This window comes from Notamacropus eugenii, chromosome 4 (genome assembly GCF_028372415.1).
Source record: "Notamacropus eugenii isolate mMacEug1 chromosome 4, mMacEug1.pri_v2, whole genome shotgun sequence".
In the NCBI taxonomy this organism is placed as follows: domain Eukaryota; kingdom Metazoa; phylum Chordata; class Mammalia; order Diprotodontia; family Macropodidae; genus Notamacropus; species Notamacropus eugenii.
In genome coordinates, this window is record NC_092875.1 from 360092384 (window position 1) to 360112079 (window position 19696).

Consider the following 19696-nt stretch of genomic DNA (forward strand, 5'->3'; position numbering starts at 1 on the left):
GAAGTAGTACACAGTCAGTTCTTTTTTTATGACCTATGGTTTTTGAGATGTCTCTAACACATGATAGGGAAAAGTTATTTTCTTATCACCATTTGTTACATCCACTTCACAAAGATCTCTGATATGTATGACAAGTGTTTCTAACCAGCAGGGAAGAAGAGGGATGACTTTAGGGTGAAAGGTTGGTCCAAAGTAACCGACTAGTACTTTGAGATTTCTTAAATTCCCACTTCTAAAATTCATTAACTCTTTGTCTTCTTATTAATTATAGTCATTTTGTGGTTCATTTTCCCTTTGAAAAAACTGGGCAAGGGTGGATATTTGTCACCATTTCTGAAGTCAGGAGAGCTCTGACAAATAGAGTGCCTGGCGATAGAGATGCATTCCTCACAGTTTAGGTGGAGTCTCTGGAACAAAGGCAAACAGAATACCCAACAGTTGGCTTTACTAAGCCTGGCAGAGTCAGCCTAAAAGGCTCACCCTCAAAGCACTACTTCCTCTTGGCCATTGGTTGGTAAGGAACTGCTCCACAGTGGAATTATAGGTGAGACCTCTGGGACTGGTAGGGGGTGACGATACAGACACGGCCTAAACACTGCATGGAGCTGTAGAGTACAGACCTGAATTTTCTACTCCAAATTAACATTTAAAGCCCCTCTGCAGTTGAAAGAATATTGGATTTACAGGACTGGCATTTAAGTACAGCACCATGATGTGTTGCTACTAAGAAAACCAAAAGCCATCCAAATTATGGTTATGGAGAGGGAGGTTGGCTTCATGCCTTTTTGAGAAGACATTATATATGGGGAGGGAAAGGATTCTTTGATTATGAGTTTAAAATAATTTATTTGCTTAGAGGTTTCTTACCCTGGGATCCATGAAATTGTTTTAAAAAAATTTTGATAATTGTATTTCAGTATAACCTCAGTAGCTAGGTAGTGAAGTGGATAGAACACTGAGCTTGGAATCAGGAAGGTTCATGTTCAGCCTCAGACACTTACTAGCTGAAGGACCCTGAGTAAGCCACTGAACCCTGTTTTCAGTTTCCTCCTCTATAAAAAAAATTGGAGAAGGAAATGGCAAACCACTCTAGCATCTTTCCCAAGACAACCCCAAATGGGGTCATGAAGAGTTGGACCTGAGTGAAAACAACTAAATAACAATAAAATTTCAATACAATTCATATCCTTTGTAATCCTTTGCACTTAAAAACATTCTTCTAAGACGAAGTCCATAGGCTTCACCACGCTGTCTAGGGGTTCCATGACAAAGAAATCATCATCATTCTACTTAATAAGATCAACAGGACTGAATTCTATAAGGACAAGAAGAAAGAAGACAAAGAATGATTTATAAAAATTATTATTAAAAAGTAGACTTGGAGTTTAGATAACTGGAGATCTTGGAGAAAAAAAACAGATACAGTGGTCTTTGTGATAGAAGTTAAAAAAATAGGTGATTAATGTCTGAGTTAATGGTGAGGAAGAGAAAATGAAGACAGCTTTTGGTGGGGATAAATTTAGCAATAAAAGGAAGAAAAGAAATTAGATGGTTGTTTAGGGTAGCAAGGTTAAAGGTTTTTGTAAGTTATTTCACTTACAGAAAAAGAGCCAAAGGATACAGAGAGATTAAAGATGATTCTTTTTAAAAGAAAAGAAAACCCAAACTAGGGTATGATAGGAGCAAAGTTCTAGAGAAAACAAGCAGAAATAGTTTTGAAGATTTAACTAGAAGGAAAGAATGAGTAAAGATTACAGAGATATCTCAGATGGAGAATAAGGGTCAATGAGTGAGGTCACCATAGATGGCTTTTATCTTCAAAGAGGGAAGACATTCTACTAAAAAACTCAAAAAGGTTAGAATGCAGTAAGTGGGATTTGAGACTTAAGAAGCATGAATAAAGTCTGTAATGATGAATCTGTACAATGCCTGGTGGAATCAGTAAGAGATGAAAAAAAGGGAGTAGGGCATGGGGTGGATTTTAAGCTATCCCAACACAAAACCTGGGCCAAAACAAATGATAAAAGGGGTTGAGTGATTCATCCCCCTGTTCCCCAAAGCCACTTGTCCTGAAATCTTATTCTGCTGTTTAAGATCGTATGGTTTATAAGCATACTCTCTACAAGCTGTTTGTCTTAAGCAGAATAAGGCCCTGATCAACGGTTCCTAGATAGTCTGACTCTGCTCATATTGTTAAGAGATCTAAAAAGACTCCCAGAACACTGGTGCACCTTTCTGTGAAGGATTTAAGGGAAGACAAAGACAAAAGTCATAAAGAATAAGAGGACATGGATGGGCTGTGATATAAATCACTGGCATGAGTAGCCACATTAATGGGATAACAGATTCACTGAAATAAGGGCCTGACTCAACTCAACCTGACTCAACCAGTAGACAGATGCTGTTATAAAAGATAAAGACCTGGCTGCAAGAGACAAAAACAACCTAATCTAGTCTTGTTAGTAGATTGTTCCAAGGCACTTCACTCTGGAGAGACCAAATCTCCAAGATGATTAAGATACTAAAATCTAGAAAGCAGGGGTGTTCCATTCTCCCCTAGCAATCTTTCATCCACTGGATTATTTATTTAAATTGCTCACCTTATATAAATCTTGTATTTCTCATAAAAAAGTCAATAGGAAGAAAATAAGTGGGTTGCTGCTTTTTTTTAAGCATGCCAATAAATTATCACCTCTCAGTCCCACAAACTCTATTAGACTAAAAAAGGGCACATGTAACTAACTTATCCTACTTAAAATGACACCAAAATGCAGTTGGTTTAGTAACATTCTAAGATCTTTTGCTGGCAAAATATTTCATTGTAACTAATCACAGAAGAGTCTTTATGAAGACTCAGTGTTTCCAATTCTGGTTGGAGTTTATCTCATTAAGGAAAATTTTAGTAGAGTGGACATTGGCTTCATATTCGAAGCACAATTTTGTGAAACTGGATATCTGCTACAGTACTCTTGTGAAACAGATGTTCTCCTACAAAACAAGACTTCACAATACTTTCACATTACTAATCTTACAGTTTAAAACTAAGAAAAATATGCAGCCCTGTCATGCTTCCAAATTTAATAGGCAACTCCTAAGTTCCTTCCCTTTCAATTGTGCTTTCTGTAAAAAAATAAGTAAACTGGATAATACACGTGAGTTGCTAGCAATGACAGTTTTCATAGCCACTGGAATCACTTAGGAACCATTGTATTTTTTTTGAAGCCCCTTAACCTTTTCTTCTCTGGCTCAAGTATTGTGGAGATTAAAACTGTAATAGCTCTCAGAGAGGTAAGATTAGCATGACATGTTGAAATGAAAGCTCTGGGGACTAAGTTGGGTGAAAAGAAAATTGATATCTATTAAGAATAATTGAGAATATCTTCTATTTCTCTTTTGAATCACTGGAACAAAAATTTCGCACATGATTGATTAGGAAAGAAAAAACACACTGTATAAAGTCCCTCCTCTATATAAATAGCCAGTGTCATCTATGGTGCTGGGTTTAAGAAAGAGAACAGGTATTAATATTTAACCAGATAGAAGCTATTCATGAAATGCTTACTAGTCATAAAAATTCTCACCTGGTGCTTTCCCATTCTTGATCATCCTTATCTTTCTCTTCTTTGGCATCTCCACTATGAGGGTGTTTCTGCACAATTCTCATTCCACCAGCTTTTACTTAAATAAAAAGAGAGAAAAACTCTAATTAATGTGGGAGAGGGATAAAACTGAGGAATGTCCGAGGATGAAAGAAAATTTCCTGATGAACAATGGCTACATGTAGGATGGATTAAATAACAGTGACAATCATTAACTATAGAAAGCTAGAAGGAAGCAGGAGATGAAAGTGAATTCAATCACCATTTCCTTCACTTAGTCCATTTTGTTCCATTTCACTTTAATTCACCTGGATTCTTTTCCAAGGTCTTCTCTTACCAAACATTTTTAGTATCAACAGAAAGAATATTGTAAACTGCTCAGGGAAAGTAATCACTCCTTTCAATTTTGTACTTCCTATATCCCACAGCTCACTTTTCTATACCACTTTACATTTTAAAACTGTATTCTTCCCAACAACCCTATGAGATAAGGTACACGTATTAATATCCCTATTTGACAGATAAGGAAACTGAGAGAGGATTTGTGACTTGCTGGAGTAATTCTCATAATGTACCATATGCTTACTGGATGGTCAAGATTTGGAAAGAGCAAGAACATAGGATAGTTATTGTAGGCAAGAATTTCACTACTATCATCATACTCTTTAAACAATCAAGGGCTTATTATGGTTCTTAATTACCTACTGTATAAAACATTAATTTCTCTCACAGTACCTGCCCCTCTGAGATTCTTTCATATATTTTTTTTATGTATCTTAAATGTACCGAGTTATTTACAAGTTGTCTCTCCCATTAGAATGTGAGATTTTTGAAAGAATTGTCTTTCTTTGAATCTCCTGGGCTTAGTACAATGTCAGGAATGTAAAAAGCACTTAATAAATGTTTATTGACTAAATGACATAATTACCTAATATGGTCATTCTTTCCCTAAAACTTGTCCATTAACATCTGTAAGAAAAGAGTCTTAACTCTCCTACCTCAGGAAATTTTATAGGATACCTTACCAAGAGGTCTCCTTGGCTCATATTGCACTATATTATTATTCTGTCCACTCCAACCCCTCCCCCACTGCCCCTTCAACTTGACGGTCGTTTCATGTGTGAACATATTGCCTAACTGACTATACAGCAAGCTTTCTAATGTATGAACAATTCAATTTTATTAAATTCAATAAACATCAAGTATCTATATGAATTCCATGCCCTCTAGGATTTTTTGCTTTCTATATGTACACAGGAAAAAAACAAGATAACTTGAGGAGGTTGAATGTACAACCAGAGGGATCAGAGAAGGCTTCATGGAGGAGGATACACCTTGGCTGAATGTTTTCAGAATGTCAAATCCCATTTTTGTTGCTATTTAGTCATTTCAGTTGTGTCCAACTCTTTGAAACCCCATTTGGGATTTTCTTAGCAAGGATAATAATGGAGTAGTTTGCCATTTCCTTTTCCAGTTCACTTTACGGATGAGGAAACTGAGACAAACAAGGTTAAGTAATTTGCACATAGTCATCACATAGACAGTAACTGTCTGAGGCTGGATTTTAATTCAGGAAGATGAGTCTTCTTGACTCCAGGCCCAGGGCTCTGTGGACTGCCCCACCTAGCTGGCCTTGATAAATGATATAGCTAGCATTTATATAACACATTAAGATTGACAAAAAAGTGATAGAGAATACTGTCTTTAAAAGAATATACAAAAGGGAGAAGCATAAGATGAAGCTTGGAAAGGCAGGTTGTAGCCCGACTATAAAGGGCAATTTTCATTAGTAAGGAAATGGAATTCTCTAAAATATTAAAAGAATACTCCACATGATTCAGTGTGAGAATATTACTTTTCATGCCATATATTTCCATATTTCCTTTCCTTCTGGGAAGACTATTTTGGTAGTAGATTGTAAGCTCCTTGAAAGTAGGGTTTGTGCCAAATGTATACAATCTAATGGTGCCTTGCATGTACCATGTGTTTAGTAAATGTTCATGGATATGACTGTAAAGATTTTGGCAACAGGTAAAACTGTAAAGATGTTTCATTTCACAATTTCTCTTTGAAATACATGAGTTCCCCATTATAAAATGGAATCTGAAATCTAGTAACAACAAATATAAGGGGTTTCCAAGTATGCAATGGCTGGCTCCAAACCCCCAGTGCAAAAGGGTAAAAATATTTAAACTCTGTTGACTAGTAACATCATCTAAAGCAAAAAAGAACATTCTTCATCTCTCACTGTACAACTCTAAACTACTGTTTATTTGGAGAGACCTACCAAAGCTGTCCAGCATTACTAGCTCAATGAATTAAATTTACAGACAATTAACATTAATGCTTCACGTTAAACTTGATTAATGCAGATATAAAGAGTGGCAACAAGACCAATGAAGACCTGAAGGTGAGACAAATTACATTTTACTTAAGATACTGCCCCCAAATTACGGTAGCTTATTTTTTCTAAAACAATTTTATGATTTTAACTGTACAGTTATAATGGATAGCCAGTGGTACTTTTATAATGAAGTACAAAAGGCATTCCTAATTCAGTAGGCTTCCTCTGAAATATATTTGTGAAAATATACGAGGAACAATATCAACAATAACAAATACAGGAATATCCTGACTAATGTTATTATTAATTGGTTCTGGGAAAATGGGGCATTAGGGGAAATAATACAGGGCAGCTGTTAGGAAACACTGTATAGCTATAAGATACATCTTTAAGTGATCAACATTTAGGTACAGAAAGGGAGTCAGGGGCACTAAAACATACATAAGGCTCCTTGAAGGCTGGATATACTGACAGAACAACATGTTAACCTTATCTATGTTCTATTGTATTTTTATTTATTTTCTAAAATATTTCTCAATTACATTCTGTTCTGGTTTGGACCTTACTCAGGAGTGTTGGCTGGCTGGTCCAGTGTTTAACAATTCTGATTTAGACTCTGTGAGCTTAAACTAGGTTTTTACACAGAAATGAGACTATATAGACTTTGTAAAGTAAAATCAACTCCCCTGTCCTCACAACTTCCCCACCTCAAAAGCTTAAGTTTCTTACATAATAGATAAGGCAAGGCAGACCAGCTCTGTTTAGGGAATATCTAAAGGGTTTTAAAGAAGATGGGTTGGAGATAGCTGGATGAGGCTCTTCAAACCTGTAAGTTGCTATACAATTCTGTTATACCTTTCCCCAATGGGACTGGCAGCCTCTCCACAAGGAGAATTCACTAACAGGCAGGCACTCAGAAATATAGAGGGGGAGGATAAAGGTAGAGGGGAAACAGTAGTTATTAGTTGTTCCATTCTTATGCTGCCCCTTGTGATTCAATGATGTCTTACTAGGCTGACACAGCAACTATTTTCTGACTGGGTTAAGCATTAAAGGCTTTCCTGAAGGCTTCTTTCCACCAGTCACAGTGTGGAAGGGATTTGCATCTCTGAGAATAAACAGCTGTTACAGTGAGGTGTTGGTTATTACATATTAATTATATTATTATGAAAAAATGTTGTATAGGACAACCTCATATAATGGAAGCCTACTTTTTAAAAAAATTAATAATCTCAGAAAACCAATTCTCAGCTGCTGTTCTTTGAAAAATGAGTGGTGTGCATAAGAAAAATTCCTTTATAAGAACAAGGTTTTTTTTTTCTCCCAGAATTTCTATTTAATATCCTTTTCCATTTTTTTTCCTGGCATATGCTCTTTAAAGGTACTTCCAGTCCCATTAGCTACTTATAATTTTCAAGATTACAAGCAGAGTTCTGGGGAGATGCATGCACTGAACACCATTTCCTACTCCCCTTACTCTCCCCATCCTTCCCCTCCCCAAAATTCAGAATTAACCTGTCACAGAGTCTTTTAAAGTGAAGATAAAAATAAACTGGCAAATAAATCTAAGACTGACTATTCCCTGATGAAAGAAATAGTAGAAATAACAATAAAAGCAACACATAACTCGACTTTGTGGTTTACATCTGAACATAAAGTATCTCATGATTGGTTCCTAGAACTTGGAGAGCTCACAGAATTTCAAACAAAATAGGTACCAAAGCTTGGCAGACGAGATCTGATACTCTGTATACTTAACCTCCCTACATAAAACCTTCCCTACTCCTCACTTCTGCTAGAAAGACACCAACATCTCAGATTTATGAAAACAACTGCTTAAGAGTAGACTGTTTAGTGTAGATATTCCCTAAGTTAAAGGACAGTATTGCAACTAAAAGGCCTTCTGCTGTACTAGAGAAGTGTAAGCAAAGAAGAAATGGCAAACTGAGTCAACACAAAGCATTTATCATCCACTACACTCCAAAATATGGGTATAAGTGGGGCATAACAAACTCCAGTGGCTTCCTATTGCTAATATTACGACTCTGTTTCACTTGTAAAGTTCTATACAAGCCAGCCCTAACTTATCTCTGGCCTCCCATTCCCATCCTCTACAATCCAAATCAACCTGACCTTTCTTTTCCTCAAATTCTAAGGCACATTTTGTGTTTTGGTGTTGTTGCTGTTTTTGCATTGGCTGTCCTCTGTGCCCAAGAAATACTTTCTCCTTTCTAGCTGCCTCGGAGAATCCCTCTCTTTAAGAAACAGCTCAACAACATCTTTTGCATGAAGTCTTCCCTGATCCTTCTAAGTGCTGGTGCCCTTCACACTCTGATGTATGAGAAGTTCTTAGAAAGGATTCAGAAAATAATCCTGTAGGTCAGAAAGAAAATTATTTTAAAGAAAAAATGTCAAGAAATAGACAAATAGAAAGATAGGAAAACAGTCAAGAAAGAAAAGGAGAATAAGTAACATTTACATAGCACATTTATATTTGCAAAGCACTTTTACATATACATTTCACCCAAATCTAGCTTATATAAAAAACCTACGTTCAACTTCTAGTTTTACTTTAGGTGATAATATAAAATTGGAAAGATAACATAAGAAGGATAGCCAGACACAGTGGGTACTCTACTGGTCTTAGAGTCAGAAGGACTCTGGTTCAGATTCTACCTGTGACACTTAACTAGCTGTATTAACATAGGTAAATTAACCGACCTTCTCAAAGTCTTAGTTCCTTCGTTTATAGAATTGGGGTAGTTGGGTTTGGACTGAATGCTCTTATAATCCTATCAAAGTTGTGAAGTAAAAAGAGAATAATGGTATGAAAAAGAAAGCATTATTTGAATTAAAAGAAATGTTTAAAAAAACTTCTACAATAATAACTTATTTTAAATATGGTCATACTGTATAATTAGTTTGTGAATATCCACTTTTTTTTCCCAAAGAGATCATATTTTAAGGTGATGAATTTATTAGGATTAATACGTTTTTTTCCCCATTAGGGGATGTGAGGGTTTTTTGGATAACAAAGATAAAATTAATGTTTTAACTTCTATTTCAACTAAGTAAACTTAACTGATACTAGCATAATACAGAATGCTGGCCTTGGAGTTAAGAAGACCTGAGTTTTAATCTTACCTCTGAAGCTTTTGAAACCTGGGTTCATTTTCCTTGTCATAGACAGGTTGATGAAAGGGTAACTCATTCTGAAGTTATCATGGACTCTTGCTTATTTTCCATAGAAATTTAACCAGAGATAAAATTTTTCCTTTCTGAAATTTATCAAGTATCTAATTAATAATTAATAAGCATCAGAATACTTTACTATTATTAAACTGTTAGAATTTTGCTGGAAAATACAGTGTGCATTTCCCCCAATTTTTACTTTCATAACTATAACATTCTTCTCTCTACCCCTCAATTTTCCTAACTCCAACCAAGGTTCAAAATACATTAAAAAAAAGAATCAAAATCAGTAACACTCCACCTTGTAATAAATTAGATTTAGAGTAAGTTTAGCAACATATGGCTCTGGCTCCAAAGGGAAATGGAGGGGAACTGGGCCAATCAAATGTATTTAACAATGAGATTCTATCCACATCACTGACACAAGCATACAAAGACTGGCAGGAATGAGTAATAGTACAGCTCATAATTATGTCCTCCTTTCCACAGTAGAACACCATTACTGCTGTTAGATGAAACAGAACCTCACTAATTCTCACTTTGCTAATCTGTATGTGCAATAATTCTCATAAAACAAGCAGTCTCACCCCATTTCTCTGCAAATATTTAGTAGTAGAGAGCAGTAGTGAGGTCTCAAATCATTAAGACTTGATTATTTTGGCAAAGGACTGCAAACTGCAGCACATTTGCTAGCACATTATGAAGCATCATCCATCATTCATAAATAACAATACTTTGTATTTACACAGCACCTTTCTCCAAAGCATTTCAAAATGCTTTACTAACTGCCTCATTAATCTCACCTCTTAGAAAGAAAGGCTTGGCAAGTGCTGCTATTTCTCTGTTAGGGACTGCTGGGGTGCCAAGAGGTTAAAACACTTGGGCCCAGTAACTCTCAGTTATTCATAAGCAGAAATGAGTGTGAACAAGATTCTTAGCACAACATACTGCTCATTTTGCTAAGCTTTTCTTTATCCTCTCTCTCAAATGTTAGTAATTGCTGAACTACCAAATCAACTGAGTTTCAGCCAATAATTAATATAAATTAGGATGAGTTCACAGATTTGGAAAACATGGTGGAATGAAAACAGCAATTGATTTGGAGTCTCAGCTCTGTCTCCTGCTACCTGTGTAAAGTTGGGTAAGTTATCTGACCTCTCTGGGCCACAGTTTCCTCATCTATAAAAACAGTAGATGATGTCTAAGATCTCTTCCAGCCCTAAAACTATGATTCTATGCTTTAGTGAAATAAAAACTAGGTATTCCATGAAAGAGGTCATGGGTGAAAAGACCTAGAAAAAAGCATATCCATTATGAAGGGCCTATCAGTGCAATACACAGTCTAAAAATGGGTTCTCTGCCTGCCTGATGAATAGATACTTGATTTTGGTCAAATACAACACACAATGTGTACAATACACATAATTATATATGAAAATGCATTTACCTGATTTCTGCCCAACTTCTAGATATGATTTAAAAAAAAATATTATCTTGAGAAGTGATCCAGTTTTCCCAAACCATTAGATTAAGAGAAAATAACACATAAATTAACTGATAAGGAGGGTAGGAAAAGGGCTAGCTAGACTCATGCATCCTTTTGGTTTTCTGAAAGTAAAAATCTCACCATTTGTAATCAAATGATATCCACAAATGCTAAGTTTTTGACATAAATCCCAAGGGGATTACAACAGAGACAAAACTTGACTTCAAATAGCTGATTACATCCAACTATGTACAATCCTTTCTCAGTATTAAGCACAGGGAAGGAGTGTACCATGGCCTTGATAGGGTACACCAGGTGGCACAGTGGATACAATGCTAAACTTAGAGTCAGGAAGATCAGAGTTTAAATCCTTCTTCAGCCACTATACTAACTGGATGTCTTTAGGCAAGCTACTTAACCTCTCCCTATTTCAACTTCCTAAGCTATAAAATGGTGATGATAATAATAATTATATCTACTTCACAGAACTGTTGTAAGGAACTAATGAGATAACATATGTGAAGCAAACTTAAAAGCACTATATAAGTGTGAGCTATTAATACTTGGAAATAATAGTAAGAGGCCACATTTCTGTAGTCCTACAATAATAAACTATTAATAATATAGTTAACATTTATATAGTGTTTTAAGGTTTGAAAATGCTTTCACAAATATTTCATTTTACACAGTGGGAACTGGGACGAAAAACAAACCACCAGATTTCCCAGGCTGGACATTTATAAACTTCTATTTGGCTATTCCCGCATAAAAGTGACAAAATATTTATATTTTTAACACCTAAAATTGCCTCATGCCACTACTGTATAAGTCAAATACTCTTCCAACAAAACCTTTTGTATAATTGGAAAAAAAAATGAGGCAACTTTTTTTTAACTTCTCTTATTTGAAGAAAAAGTTGCTAAAATAAATCTAATTCAAAAAACTGAGGATGATTAATTAAGGACATAAGCTTTTTTTTTGTATCATGGCTCTATTTAGCAGACCCACGAAGGTGATGGACCCTTTTTCAAAATAATGCTTTTAAATGCATAAAATAAAATACATATAATTACAAAGGATCCAATTATTATATACAGTTATCAAAATATTTTAAAAACAAATTCACAGAACCCAGGTTAAGAGCCCCTCCCTTAAGATATGTTCTGGTGGGCCCTGATCTGTTTTGAAGTACAGCAGCAACTACATTGGAGAAAATTAAGTATAATTTTAGTTATTCAATCAGGATTAACACTCAATATATATAAATTCTAGTACATATAATTTTAAGAATCACTAAGGAGTAAAGTATTTAATACTTTGCTAAGGAACCAGATGTTATGGGATTAAAAAAATAGTCAGTGTAATGTATAAAAGTTAAAAAAAAGAACTTCACTGGAAGGTACCATTAAGGTAGAGGGATTTAACAATTTTTGAGACTTGGAGAACATTTTTACATAGGGCCATTTGTCTTGAGTCAAGGATAGCAAAAGAGATTTTAATCAGAGGAGTTGAAATATTTTCTAATCCAACAAGCATTCACTAAATACCTACTATGCTCAAGTCACAATAGCCTTCAAGGAGCTTATGTTCTGTTTTCTGTACTACATTCTTAACAGTAGGAATTATGAAATATTTGAATACGTGGCTATGAGATTTTGGGGGCCTTCTTAGGACATCTTTAAAGGAAAATTAGCAGTTAGGCAAAATTTGGCTTGACAACAGGGGGACTGACTAGATGACTTCTAAATGTTTTTTCTACTCTGGTGGTTTTTTACTGCTATGATTCCTAGAAGATGGGTTATGGACCAGGGACAAGATTAACACTGAATATATGTAAATTCTATTATATATGTCACAACCCTACTCAACAAACTTCAGGGGCTCCTTAGTGCCTCCAAAAGCAAACATAAAATGCTGTTTGGTGTGGAGACACACACATACACATCCATTCTCTCTCTTGCATTCTTGTCCCTTATGTAACACGCTGCCTTTTAGACAACACAGACATCTCACACTCAACTTGTCTAAAACAACTCATTAGCTTTTCCCCCAAACCCCGTCCCCTTCTTTTGAAGTTCCCTAATATTGTTAAGGATACTACTACCTTCCTAGGCTCATATTCTTGTTGTCATCCTCAATTTCTCATTCTCATATACCTCATATCTCCAAGTTTATGCTTAATCCTGTTTCTGCCTTTATAAATATCTCTTGTATATGTCCCTTTTTTCTCTCCACAGCCACCAGTTTCATTAGGATCCTCATCACCTACTTCTTGGACTAATGAAATAGCCTTCTAATTGATCTTCCTGCTTCAAATCTCTTTCTACTTTAATCTATCCTCTACTCAGATGCCAAAGTGATTTTCTAAAACATAAATCTGTTCATGTCAGCCTCCTATTCAATAAACTCTAGTGATACTGTAACCTCCAGGAACAAATATAAATTTCTTTGTTTGGCATTTAAAGTTCTTCACAACTTAGATCCAACCTTTCCAATCGTCTTATACTTTAGTCCCCTTCATGTAATCTATGATCTAGCTACACTGTCCTTGCTACTCTTTGCAAATGACATGCCACCTTCATATGCATGTCTTTTCACTGGCTTCCTTCAAGTCTCAGCTCAAATCCTACCTTCTACAAGAAGTTTTTCCAAGTCCCCCCAGCCACTGGTATCTTTCCTTTTGAAATTAATTTCCATTTTCTCTGCAGAGATCTTGTACATATCTATTTACATGTTTTCTCTCCTGTTAGAATGTGAGATCCCTGAGGGTAGGGACCAACCATTTAAAGCTTTCCTTGTGTTTCCAGAGCATGGCACATAACATAGTATGATGTGATGTGATATGATATGATATGATATATATAATATGTATTTAATAAATGCTTGCTGACTGACTTTTGTAAACTATTAGTTCTAGCCTTATACCATCACAGATCTAGAGCTAGAATAGATTTCAGAAACCATCTAATCTAGAGTTTTTTAATTTGGGGCCCATGAAGCTGTTGCTTTAAAATTTTGTTAATTATGTTTGAATGTAATTGATTTCCATTGTAATCTTAAATCTATTTTATGCCTTTTAAGACATCATTCTGAGAAAAGGTCCATAGGCCCTTGTAGATGCCAGAGGGGTCTATGACAAAAAAGATTAAGAACCTTTGATCTAATCCCCACTATTCATTTTAAAGATGAGGAAGCTGAAGCTCAGGTCAGCTGACTTTTCCAAGCTCACACAGGCAGCAGATACCAGAAGGAGGATTTGAATCCAGGTCCTCTGAATGGACCTTTTTCCACTGTATCAAATTGCCTTCCTCTTTCACATACCATACAATCATAGCCTAATGATGAAAATATTTCCACAATCCAAAGACTTGCAACCCAGTCTTATTTCTAATGCTTATTAAATGTGTGATTCTAAAAAGTTAACCTCTCTGAGTCTTAGTGAACAAGGACAGGAAAAATTATGTGTGTGTGTGTGTGTGTGTGTGTGTATGTATACATATTTTACACACACTAGGTATGTACCTATGGCTAGTCCAATTTTCTGAACACTAGTTACCTTATCTATTAAATAAGGAATGTTGAATTAAATCATCTGTATTCTCTTCTAACAATTAGGGATGAAGAAGGCTGTATAAGAACCAGTAAACCCATAAATTGGTGAAAAACAAATGACAAAATACATGAAAGTACTCTGGAAACTGTAAAGCTCTACACCAAATAAAGAATGACAAGACATGAAAGATAATGAAAAGTAAACTACTTCCTCATATTCTTGGCTTGATACTGTTAATGTGTGGATGAAAGAAACAAACAAGCAGCTCATCAATATGATTATTCAGCATCATATAGTATGCCAAAGCATCCTTTAGATTCTATGAAATGTCAAGTAGAAAGCTAAAAGTTAAATGTACATGGGGCCAGTTATGTCTATATGATGTTATGACCACACTGGATGGACTGGGGGTGCGTGTGTGTGTGTGCGCGTGTGTTTTGAATACACCATTAGATATATAACAGCTTAATTCTCCATAGAGCTGCAGGATTGATCATTTCCTCATTTCTATGGTTCATACATAGCCTTCTTTTCCCACAAATGTAAGAATTACAAGGGACAATACAGATTATTTAACTCAACATTCCTTATTTAATTGACAAAGAAACTAGAGTTCAGAGAACTGGAATGACTTGACATAGGTACACACCTACTTAATGGAAGTCAAGACTAGACCCAGGTCTCTTGTTTCCTACGTTAATAAACATATTGCAGCAGAACACTGCCTCTCTTCTCAACAATTTATTCTCTCATTTTATCATGAATCACTGTTCATTTTGCAGTTCTCAAAGGCTGTTTATTTTATAATTCACAAAGAGAGATGAGAGCATTCTGAAGTTTTTCTTTAGGGATCAATATTTCTAACTTAAACCACAAAGAATTCCATTATAACACAAGTCCTTTTTAATAAAACTCTGTTATATGGATTCGGCAGTGTCATGGGTCAAACTATGTCCCAGGAAATATATCCATTACACATAGTAAAAGTCTGATAGAACATAGCTAATCTGTAAGTGGAATCTTGCTACCTAACACCAGCATTATAAGAGATTCCTACTTTATAAAATCGAGGAACCTTGCCCATTAGATCTTAACTATTTTCTGCACTTAAAGGTTCAATAAGGAGGTCTACAAAACAAGCATATTGTGAGGCACATCTAAAAATTATTTTATCCTAGAAGTCCCCAAAGCCTACTTCTTGTTAAAATTTAAATGTTTTTCTTAGGACACTTAAAACAGATACTTTAAAATAGAAGGTAGACATTTTCTCACCAGCAATAGCCAAGTTGTTTTTTTTTTTTCCTCATACGGATGCCTGAGTTTCAACTCAATTTTTCAATTCAAAAAATTCAGGAATGGGGTATATTTAAAGGAAGTCATATGAATACAGAAAACTGCATTTTTTCAGGCAACCAATTAAGGGATGAAAACATAATTCCATCAAGATTATTATCTGAAATCACTTCAGGGGGAAAAAAAGGAACAATATATGCCAGAGAACATAGACAGGCCATGGTCCTTTAATATTCTAAGTGGTTCCAAGTTTCTTTTACATTCAGTTAACACAGCCAATTAAGACATTAAGGATGAAACATTAAATGACAATGGTTCCTGCTGTCTAGTCTGCTTCTTCCACAACCAAGCCTTAAATCAAAAACGCTTTCTTCGTACTTGAAACCTCAAGAGGTATAATGCAAAGAGATGATAGAAATGACTGTCAAGCCAATGTTGAAAGGGCAAAAACAAAAAAAACCAAAAACAACTCCGCACGAAAAGGGAAAAGAACTAAGTAGGGGGGGAAATATCTGTCTTCTACTTCTCACCTACCTTAAAATTATCTATATTTAGATTTATACTTCATAATTTTAAAAAGCGCCTTCATCGCTTAAATCAGAACTTAAGATTTTGCTTTGCAGTGCCCTCGTTGAAAAACAACGGGAAATTTGGAAGGTCAGAGAAATTATGAGTAAAATGTCATTTTGAGAGAGGCAAGATTGGAAATACTTTCTTATGGTTTAGCAAGGCACCGTTGCCTCAGATTTATCTTAATCAGGTCACTGGCCAAAATTAACGTTCAAATAATTTTATAACCCTAGAAAAAAAACCCAAACCCACAAAGCCTGGCACATGGTGATTCCGGATAAGCATTCACCACTGAAAAGGTCGTTTAAGAGCAACAAGTCTACCAGAACTTAGAGCAGGACTTCCCACCTTCCTTTCTGCCATGGATCGCTTTGGCAGTCGGGAGAAGCTTCTCGAAACAAAACTCTCAAATGCATAATACTGAGCACAGGATGACAAGGGGAGGCAACAGTTTTAAAAGCAGGCTAGCCGAGCCCAGGTGGAGGCCCTGTCACGGAAGGCTCCTCCCCGGGGCTCGGATCTACCGATGGCCTGCCCAGGAAGCTCTCCTCCACCGACCTGGGGGGTTCAGACGGACGCTGGAGCCACAGCCCTGGGCACGGCCTAAGTGGTGTGTGGGGTGTGAATGCCGAGGCCACCACCGGCACGCACAACTTCACTAGGGACCTGTCAGTCACCGGGAGGGCCCGCCCCTCCGCCGACTCTCCAGGCCCAGGGTCTCTAGGCCTCGGGCCGGGGCGCCTCGCGGGCCCTCCCGGACTGAGCGGGCAGGGGGCGACGTCGGCCAGGACAGGGCCCAGGCCGGCTGCCCCGCACACCTCTTCCTCCCCGCGTAGCCGGCGGCGGGGCGGGAGAACCTGGGGTGTGAATCACCGCGGGGCGGGCACGTGGGCAGCGCCTCGGCGCGGGCGCCTCGCCGGGCCTGCCTCCGTGGCCCCGCAGGGCGATACCCTCCATCCTCCTCCGGACTCCCCTGGGCTTGGCGGGGGTCGGAGGAGCGAGGAGGGAAGGGGGGGGATAGGGGAACGGGGTGGGGGGGAATGAATCAATACCCGCAGGAGGGTGTCCAGCTCTAGTCTCTACTTTCTCCTCAGTAGGCGAAGACATTGTGGGCACTGACTTGCTCTCCTTTTTGTCGGCTCAAGGGAGCTGGGAGCTGGCGACCCGCTGCGCGCGCCCGCCGCTAAAAGAGCCCCGCGCGGCGTCGCGTTGCAACAGCTGGAGCAGCCGCAGGCGGGGCAGGGAGGCACGCCCCCTCCCCTCCCCCACCCCGCCACCGGGATGGGCGGGGCGGAGGACTCGAGCCCCGCCCCCTGCGCGCCCTCCCCACTTGTCAACGTGGCTTGTCGGTGGCCCTGGCACCCCCGGACCGCCCACCCGCTGCCCCGACCTGGACGTGCGCGGTGACGTCACGGCGTTCTAGGACTGCCCGCGGGGCCGAGTTCTAAGCGCTGGGCTCGCGGGGAAAAGGCTAAAAACCCTTTTCTTAGTTTTGCAACCTCTGGTGAACTCAGGCGACTGAGCATGCCCGGCTGGCTCCGGAGCCACGTAGCTGCGGTTCCTTCGCGGGCTCACATTCATCTGGAGGAGGGGGAGGGCGGAGACGGAGCTGGAGGCCCGGGGGAGGAGCCAAAATTGGAAAGGGGGCTGGGGGGATGGGCGTGGTGCCAGGGCGCTGCCCTACCAGCGTCTCCTAGACCTCGAAAAGGTTCTGGAATGGGTTCATTCCAAACTAATGCCCGGGTCTCTGAACCATAACCCGGACCGTAACATAACAGTGAGGAGCAAAGAGTCCAAGTCAGTTAACATTTATTAAGCGCCTGCTGGGTGCCCGGAACTGTGCTGAGAGCTAAGGGTACTGCCCCTGCCCTGCAGAAGAAGGGGGATCAAGTCTGTTGCCGCTCCTGCCTTCCCCCCCCCCCCCCCCACGTCAGGGCAGGGGCAGTCTTCTGCCTCTTGGTATCCTTAGCTCTCAGCACAGTCCTGGGGGGCGTCCGGGAGCCCCGGCCGGGGGCTGGAGTCCCTGTGGAAGGGCTCTCCTTAGGGCACACGTAAAGCTGCCCCTGCGGAGGCCGGCCCTGAGAAGCCTGACCCTTGGTAGCGTAGCAGATTCCCCTCTTGCTGTCTTCCCTGCCCTTTTCAAATAAGACTCCTCCGTAGAGCTCTGCTGTCTGCGGACAGCTACTAGCACCCTTACGAGTACTCTTTGGCACTTTCACTGGATAAAAATACTTTGTATCTCTGGCTCTTCCAACTTGTGAACTTCCTATAATACTCAGGAGGTGTGTCAAGTGTGAGTTAATTTCAAGTATTCACGACTTCGTTCCCCTTTAAATGGTAGCCTAACCAAGCAGATTGCCAGAGATCTGATAACCTTGGCGGGACTTAAATGAGTTTCCTGTGGCCAAAATGTATTCATATCCCGAAGACCGACCTAAGGGCAAGGAGTGTGAAAATGTAGCCAGGCTGGTTCTTCCATCTGTCACCTCTTGGTTTGTGCCGGATGGTGACAGGGCTTGTGCTTTGTGTATATAAAGCCTTGGAGAACTCACCTTCATTACCGTGGCACTAACATGGGCATCGAAGAAGAAATATGGCAGAGGTGCAGCCTCTGTAGGATGCATACATAGCTGCAGTGCAATTTGGTGTGCCAGTTGACTCCTGAGTTTTATCCCTAAGGTTCGGTGCCCTAGATATACAGGGAATTGATGCAAAGATGTAAACTCAAGAGCCCTTTCCTAGTGGTTATAGGGGATATGAAGTAGCAGTTTTGAAAAAGAGGAAATGCAAGAAAAGAAGGTTTTTAAGTGACTAATAAGAAAAATACAAGTTAAAACAACTCACCCCACAATCCTTGAGATGGTCAAGATGACAAAATGCAACCAAATCACTCATTGTTGAGAGAGAAAGGCACCTTCGTGCACTGTTGGTTAAACTGTCTTATTCAAGAAAATAATTTGGAATTAATTGTACAAAACGTTTGAACCAGCAATGTCACTGCTGGACACATACCCTAAGAAGGTCAAAGACAAAGGGAAATCTACAAGAGATTTATAGCAGACCTTTTCTTTTTCAAAGTAAAGGCATGAAAGGAAAACAAATTGTGGTAAATGAATGTAATGGACTATATTATTATGCCATAAGAAATGGGCAATATAAAGGATTTAGAGGGACTTGGGAAGACTTATTTGAGCTGTTGCAGAAGGAAAAGAACTTAATGAAGACAACTTACATCATGACTTATAAGGTTAAGGAAACCACCATGGAAAGACTATAGAACTCTGATCAATGTTGTTAACCAGATGACTTGAAACAGGCTTCCTTCCTGTCAACAGAGAGGCGACGGAAGACAGATACAGAACAAAGCATTTTCAGACAGGGTCAGTGTGTTGGTTTGTTTTTATTAGACTGTAATTCATTTATTACAAGGGAAAATTCTGTGATAGAGGGGGAAGGGAAGAGAGGGCAAGTCATTGGGAAGGGATAGTGATGTTAGAAAAAGAAAGGATATCAATAAAAATATTTTTATTTTTTTTAACTTGAAAAGAGATAAAAAGGGAGAATTGGAAATTCTTTGAGAATAAATTAAAAGCCATGGAGTATTTTTTCCCCAGAGAATATGGCCAGGTGGCATAATGTGCAATTGTTAGTTTTAGTGC

The 19696-nt window shown here is 38.6% G+C and overlaps 1 protein-coding gene across 1 annotated transcript in view; it reads right to left on the minus strand.

The window, feature by feature from the left end:
- Window positions 1-17388, minus strand: part of DAP (death associated protein) — a 73184-nt gene extending 55796 nt beyond the window's left edge. The window contains exons 1-2 of the mRNA XM_072605428.1: window positions 17090-17388; window positions 3582-3678 (exon numbers count right to left, since the gene is read on the minus strand). Of these exons, the coding sequence (XP_072461529.1) occupies window positions 3582-3678; window positions 17090-17144 (152 nt within the window). The 5' untranslated portion in view covers window positions 17145-17388. The remainder of the gene's footprint in view (window positions 1-3581; window positions 3679-17089) is intronic.
- Between the last annotated feature and the right edge of the window lie 2308 nt (window positions 17389-19696).